The 7,607-nt window shown below is 34.0% G+C and overlaps 2 protein-coding genes across 2 annotated transcripts; one reads left to right on the top strand and one right to left on the bottom strand.

The window, feature by feature from the left end:
* Positions 1 to 1,116: 1,116 nt before the first annotated feature.
* Positions 1,117 to 3,038, top strand: LOC133798312 (uncharacterized acetyltransferase At3g50280). The gene has a single exon (XM_062236549.1). It carries the CDS (start codon positions 1,240 to 1,242, stop codon positions 2,719 to 2,721), a length of 1,482 nt encoding a protein of 493 aa, XP_062092533.1. The 5' UTR covers positions 1,117 to 1,239; the 3' UTR covers positions 2,722 to 3,038.
* Positions 3,039 to 5,984: 2,946 nt separating this feature from the next.
* Positions 5,985 to 7,191, bottom strand: LOC133795939 (uncharacterized mitochondrial protein AtMg00810-like). Its single transcript, XM_062233423.1, has 4 exons — positions 7,125 to 7,191; positions 6,578 to 6,823; positions 6,180 to 6,463; positions 5,985 to 6,074 (listed from the first exon to the last, which is right to left on the bottom strand). Exons 1-4 carry the CDS (start codon positions 7,189 to 7,191, stop codon positions 5,985 to 5,987), a joined length of 687 nt encoding a protein of 228 aa, XP_062089407.1.
* Between the last annotated feature and the right edge of the window lie 416 nt (positions 7,192 to 7,607).

The following is a 7,607-nucleotide window of genomic DNA, read 5'->3' as shown; positions in this document are numbered from 1 at the left end:
CTACAAAGATAGCCTTTATTATTTCTATTACCAGTCAGTTTATAATAAAAATCTCAATCAACATTACTTTTGATAAGAAGAAAAAAAAAGGGTTAACTTATCAAAAATAAAAATTAGCTTTAACTGACACCATCTATGCATAAGAATATATTTCATTTTATCTCTATGTTTTGTTTATATATCTACTTACATTCTCTATAGTTTCAATAATAATACAAAAGTACATTTTTATATTTTACCAAAAAGTACAAAATATACCATTGAGTTCATTTTCACTCAAAATTAATTTTACTAAATAATTTAATTAAATAAAAAGTATATTATTTTACTTTTTGAGATATAATTTTATTATAAAAAGTTTTAAATCTTTTTAAAATTTCTTAAAATATTTTTTATTTCTAAAATAATTAATTTCTCTAAACAAAGTTAAATAAATTTTTATATTTAAAAATAAAATAATATTTTAAAAAATATATTTTGTATTTTATTTGAAGCATTTATATAATGTTATAAAATATAATAAAAATTAAGTAAATAAATTGAAGATAATATTATTTTGTTAAAATAATTTTTTACTAAAAGTAAGTTTGATGGGATATTTTGTATTGTTTAATAAAATACATAAATATATAATTTAATATTGTTTAGATTATAAAAGGTATAAATATTTGTCAAAAAAAGAAGGTATAAATAGACATTTAAGAAAAATACAAAAAAAAATTGTAGATACAATAAACAAAGTGATGAGATAATCTTAAGACTTACAGAGCCAATTAAACATTTTTGTGATTTTATCCCTCAAAGTAAATTACTGATAAGACATGTTTAGCTGTGTATTAAAAAAAACGACACTTGGCCTCGATTATAATACATATTTTAAATAATGCCATCAGATAGACATCCATAAATAAAATCCCCAAACCAACAAATAATATAAATAGAAGCAAATAAAATAATCCCATGACGTTAAAATGATTAAAATAAAGAGAGGCTAACATTAGCAGGAACCACCTAAGCAACGAAATGCATGAACCAAACCCCAAACCCAACTTTGCACCAAAAAAAAGAACACAGGAAAAACCCAACCCCAAACTCCTATATATATGTCCTCACTATCCTCTCTTTTACTCACTACTCACTCCCTTCACTTCCAAGAGCGAGCGAGAGCGAGAGAGTGAACGTATATATTATCCCACATCGATAGAGAGCCCGAAATCAAACACCTTCTCCACTATAAAAATGCCTTCTTCTTTCTGTGCTGATCAAGTTATGATGGTCTCCAACAGCATCGTCTTCCCTGACAAAAAGTCAACGCTGGGTAACCTTAAGCTCTCTGTCTCCGACCTTCCTATGCTCTCCTGCCATTACATCCAGAAGGGTTGTCTTTTTACTCGTCCACCATTCCCGATTGATTCCGTGGTGGAGCTTTTGAAGCAAGGTCTCTCCCAAACACTCTCTCGGTTCTCCCCTCTGGCCGGGAGGTTGACGACGGATTCTGAAGGTCACGTGTTCATCACGTACAACGACGCTGGTGTCGACTTCATCCACGCCAATGCCGGCCACCTATTCGTCCGCGACGTCCTGGGAGCCACCCAAGTGCCAGATTGCTTCAAGGAGTTCTTCACCTTCGATAGAACTGTCAGCTATATGGGCCATTTCAAGCCCATCTTGGCCGTGCAGGTGACGGAGCTCGCCGATGGGATTTTCATCGGTTGCTCTGTTAATCACGCCGTTATGGACGGGACCTCGTTCTGGAACTTCTTCAACATCTTCGCCGATGTCTGTAGGGGCGTGAAGAGGATAACTCGGCCTCAGCCAGACTTTACCCGAGACTCGATTCTTATCTCGCAGGCGGTTCTGAAATTGCCAGAGGGTGGCCCCAAGGTCACCTTCAACGCCGACGCGCCTTTGAGGGAGCGAATCTTCAGTTTCAGTAGGGAAGCAATTCTGAAACTTAAAGACGTTACGAACAAAAACAACACTAACGTTGATTGCCAGCTCAGCGCGGTTGAGATTTTGGGGAAGCTGAGCAACGACACGTACGGGAAAAACGATAACAATAACGGAACTAAAGTCACATCCATCATCGAGAATTGGTTAAAAACGTCCGTTTTGACACCGAGCTCTCAAAATAGATTAGATTCCACGAAAACGACAGTTGAGATTTCTTCGTTCCAATCCCTCTCCGCACTCCTCTGGCGCGCGGTTACACGTGCAAGGAAACTGCCGACTTCGAAAACGACGACGTTCAGGATGGCGGTTAATTGCCGCCATAGGCTTCAGCCGAAACTGGATCCATACTACTTCGGGAACGCAATCCAGAGCGTTCCCACCTATGCGTCAGCCGGAGACGTATTGTCTCGGGATCTACGCTGGTGCGCTGAGCAGCTGAACACGAACTTGAAGGCCCACGACAGCGGAATGGTGCGCCGCTTTGTAGAGGATTGGGAGAGCAACCCGAGGTGTTTCCCGCTCGGAAACCCCGACGGAGCATCGATCACAATGGGAAGTTCCCCCAGATTCCCGATGTACGACAACGATTTCGGGTGGGGGCGACCTCTCGCGGTTCGGAGCGGCCGGGCTAACAAATTCGACGGTAAGATCTCGGCGTTTCCAGGAAGAGAAGGAACGGGGACCGTTGATCTTGAGGTGGTTTTATCACCTGAAACCATGGCGGCTTTGGAGTCCGATTCGGAGTTCATGCAGTACGTATCAAGCTAAATTAAGTGACTTCTCTCTCTGGGTTAGTGTTTGACTTAGTTTAAGAGTTGTTTTTCTTTTTGGGAGAAAGATGAAGGGGGTAGAAATCGAATGCGGCATGGCGCACTGGTTCTTTTGTGTGTACACATTGTAGATGATGGCGTGGATTATGTAAGGACCGTTCGATTTGTGCTTCTGGGTTTTACTGTGTATTTAGTAATTAAATAAGGATGGGTTGGACGGTGTTGATTAGGTCCCGGTAGATGGGGAATGTTTCTACTTTTTGTGACATAATTTTCTACTTTGAAATATAATCAAGTCTTTTTGTTCTAATATTATTTTAACTTTTGATTATTATTTTTGTAATTGGTAATTATCGGGTAAATAAGGCCATGCAATTGCAAATATCAGGAAGAGTATAGAAGCGGAAAGTCAAGTCAAGGAAAGGAAAACGACAAATTTTCTTATATGATAGAGTGACTGATTTGTTTAATTGTATACAAGTATAATTAAATGAAGAATTTACATAAAATAAAATTAAAAGGTTTAGCTTAGGTTTATCCTATAGTTTATACTTATTTTCTCCTTTTTAGTTTCTTTATTCTTACATTTTACCTTACTTTTTTCGTAAATTTGTCATAATTTTATTTTTCCAAGTCGATGCTAAAAGCGGGATTTGCACTATAAATAACTAATTATTTTTATGCTCAATTTTAATATTATACACATATTAGAAGTGTTCAAACAAAATTCAGCAAAATCCCCAGCTACCTTTTAATGCACCAACTCATACTTATGTATAAATTTTTCTCATATTTTGTATTAGAGTTGGATTTTTCCAACTTAAGAAACTGAACTTCAATTAATTTAATTTTTCATGACTCTGGGCTCAAGTGAACTTACCTCTATATATAAATATATATGTGTGTGATTTTTACATATTTAAGAACATGAAATAATTCAAAATTATTATTATTTTATAAAATAAAAATTTAACTAATAATTTTTTAGTTAATGACTTATTTTATTTTTTAAACATATAAAATAAAAACAAATATACACAAACTATAAAATAATAAATAATGTTTATTTATTTAAAGAAATTAATATATAAAATCTTTATATCATTAGTTTAGTTTAAAATAACAAATGAAATACTATTAAGTTTAAAATAAGGATATTGTTGAATTTTTTAAAATTATACTTTATTCTATAACTACATTTTTGTCATTTTGTTAAAATTTATTTCATGTGTAAAATTATTTATAAATTATAATTTTAGAGAAAATTTGGTGATTTTTTTAAAATGTCATATGCTAGTTATGATAATATTATAGATCATTTTGATAAAAAAAAATATATTATTATATTTCAATTTTATGAAAATATGCAAAATTGACTATTTTTATGTACAACCAAACATAAAGAATAATTTTATTAGGAATCATAAATAAGATTCTATGGCATAACTAAACATTGTGATGTAAGTTTCCACACTATTAGATCACTCCTTCAACTTTCCAATAATATGAAATTGTAAACATCTTATACCAAATGACCCCTAATTATAATTATCAAACGCATGCTATAATATAATTTAAAGGTTTTTTTTTTAAAAGTACTTCAAATTACATTTTTAGTTATACCAAGACTATTTCATGTATCTTTTATTTTATTTTTAAATGTTTTTTGGTTTAAATTTTATATTTTAATTATGTTGTAAAATTTAGTCATCTTATATTTAAATTTTGTATGACATTTAAAATATAAATAAATAAATGATAAATCATCGAAACCACATCATAATATAATATACGTGTATATAGTGACGGAACCACACTACGTAGAGGGGGCATGGCCCCAAACATTTGAAAGAATAAAAATAATTATATTATACAATTTTTTATAAAAACTACAATTTTGTATTCATGAATATGTTATATTTTGTATTTAATATGTTCCGCCACTGCATCTACATAAAATACCGTATGTCGGATCGTAAATATCGTAATACATAAATTTAAAATCTATTATGAATATCTCAAAAATGATGTTTAGATAAATTAAGAATCCTACTCTATTATTTACCCTTTGCCGGATTTATTTTATTTTTATTATTAGTATTGAGAAGGGACAGAGGCATGTTAGTTGTACATAAAATGAGACTACGAATGTGGATTCAACCTTTAAGACTAAAGAAATGATTTTGATGTGTGGATTATTAAATTATGAGACAAATGTGGATCCCATTATAGGACTCACTCCAATAGATTATTATTATTATTATTATTATTATTATTATTAGCATGTCATGTATGTTTCATATTTGACACTATTTAAGTGCAACTCCTCAGTCCTCTCCGATCAACCAATATTTTAATTCTATGCATTCGGCCCAAAAATCATTCTCTGAACTTATTTTTATACCTAATTTGTTATTTAACTAACAGTTTTACTTTTATATACAAAGTTGTCGTTTATAATGTACAACAATGGTGATTTGCAGTGATATAAAGGATATCATTTTTTTTAACGTTCTTCTAATTCTTTATTTAGTTATCTACAGAGTAATAATAGAGATACAAAAAATTGAGTCACAAAATTTACACATGTTAATCAATTTTAACTTTAAGTCAAATCACATTAAATAAATTTTAGACAAACAACCTTATAGTTCCCTTCATTTGCTAAGCGAAAATTTGCAGAAAAAAATTTGAGCGCAATATACCCGACTGTTACATTTTTCCTACAGTCATCCACTTTTGACCGTGAAGTGCCAACGAGTAAAGACGAGAGTCCATGTGGCATAGATTCATTTGTCCACATGGTTGCTGACATGGACTTAATGACATTGATTTTTTCTTTTTAATTATACCCAAAAATTAATAATATAAATTAGAAATAACATTTAACAAATTCAAGAACAATAACCCAGGAAAATGATAACACAAATCAAGATGAACAAATTTTTATCTCAAACTTAATCTCAAATAAACATTTCATATCATTTCTCATTCACATATTTTTCCCAAAAGTTTAGATTAAAACTCAGACCCAAGAAAAAATTCATATTAGATATCAGTGAACAATATGATAATTGTGCAAAATAGACAAAGGACATTTGAGAGAGAATAAAAAAGGAGGCTAGGTTTTCATTATATCAAAAGAGATGAAAATAAGAATACAATAGCAACAAAATATATAGCCAAAATAATGAGAGGTTAAAAGACTAAACTACCCTTACATAATAATAAAACGTATATTATTAACATCCCCCCTCAAACTCACGATGCATTTGTGGAAAGCATCGAGAGTTTGCTAACTAAGAAACGAAAACGAGAAATAGTATGAGCCTTCGTAAACAAGTCGGTAATCTGCATAGCAGAAGTGACAAATGGTAAAGTGATGGTCCCATTCTGATAGTGGTGATGAGTAAGATGACAATCTATCTCAATATGTTTCGTGCGCTTATGAAAAACGGAGTTGCGAGTAATCTGAATAGCACTAACATTGTCACAATGCATCGGAGTGGGATCTGAGAGAATAACACCCATATCAGCAAGTAACCAACGCAACCAAACAATTTCAGCGATAGTGGAGGCCATGGCACGATATTCTGCTTCTGTAGACGATCGAGAGACAACAGTCTGTTTTTTACTCTTCCAAGAAATAAGAGAATCTCCCAAAAATATACAAAAACCAATGGTAGATTTGCGATCAGCACAATCACCACCCCAACCTGCATCTGAGTAGGCACATAACTCTAAAGTAGACACAGATGGAAAAAGCAGACTCTGAAATTGAGTTCCCCGAAGATATCGAAGAATGCGAAGCACAACTACCCAATGAACGATAGTGGGAGATGCAACAAACTAACTGACAATGTGAACTGCATAAGTGATGTCTGGCCTGGTGATAGTAAGGTACACTAAGCTACCAACCAAAGTGCGATATAGAGAGGGATCTGACAAGGCAACACCATCAGATGAAGAATACCTGGCATTAAGCTCAAGAGGGGTATCAACAGTGCGAGCATCAGAGAGACGAGCCTGATCGAGAATATCAGCAATGTACTTAGATTGAGAAAGAAGATAGCCACGAGGAGAGTAAGCTACTTCTATCCCTAAAAAGTACCGTAGGGAACCCAAATCTTTCATCTCAAATTCACGAGTCAAGTGCGTTTTCAACTCCGTTATCCCATTCGCATCATCACTGATGATAATCATATCATCAACAGATAAAGAGAGTAAAGTGCGGCCAGAAGAAGTACACCTAACAAAGAGAGCTAAATCATGTGCACTGGGGTGGAAGCCGAGAGAAGTAATCACGATGGAAAAAATTTCAAACCAGGCTCGGGGAGCTTTTTTAAGGCCCATAAAGAGCCTTCTTCAATCTGCAAACTTCTCCTGAATTATGAGGAACACCTGGTGGAGGAACCATGTAAACTTCTTCTTGAAGAGTCCCGTTCAAGAAGGCGTTTTTAACGTCCATTTGAGAAATGGACCACTATCGAGCAAACGCAACAGCAATGAGAGTACGAATAGTGGTATGTTTGGAAACTGGAGCGAAAGTTTCCTCATAATCCATCCCATACTCCTGAGCAAAGCCTTTAGCAACCAAACGAGCTTTGTACCACTCTACTGACCCATCAGACTTAGTCTTAATCTTGTAAGCCCAACGGGAACCAATAGCACGCTTCCCCACAGGAAGAGGAACAATATCCCAAGTGCTTGTCTTGTACAACGCAGAGAGTTCTTCAGCCATTGCCTGCTGCCAAAGAGGGTCAAGAATAGCCTCTTTATAGGAAGAGGGCTCAGAGAGTTGGTGAATAGAAGTCAAAAAAGAAGAGAAAGAATTAGAATAAGTGGAGAAGACAAAATCAGGTAACTGTGTGGACTTACGAATTC

Source organism: Humulus lupulus, chromosome 8 (assembly GCF_963169125.1).
Source record: "Humulus lupulus chromosome 8, drHumLupu1.1, whole genome shotgun sequence".
Classification (NCBI taxonomy): Eukaryota; Viridiplantae; Streptophyta; class Magnoliopsida; order Rosales; family Cannabaceae; genus Humulus; species Humulus lupulus.
This window is presented reverse-complemented; position numbering and strand designations above follow the sequence as displayed.

Bases quoted from the DNA above. Each gene is read 5' to 3' on its own strand.
- LOC133798312 (XM_062236549.1), top strand. From the start codon at position 1,240: ATGCCTTCTTCTTTCTGTGCTGATCAAGTTATGATGGTCTCCAACAGC.
- LOC133795939 (XM_062233423.1), bottom strand. From the start codon at position 7,191: ATGGACGTTAAAAACGCCTTCTTGAACGGGACTCTTCAAGAAGAAGTT. The intron at 6,824-7,124 runs GTGTTCCTCATA...GGTACTTTTTAG, and splicing joins TTACATGGTTCCTCCACCAG to GGATAGAAGTAGCTTACTCT. The intron at 6,464-6,577 runs GTTAGTTTGTTG...TGTCTACTTTAG, and splicing joins TTATGCAGTTCACATTGTCA to AGTTATGTGCCTACTCAGAT.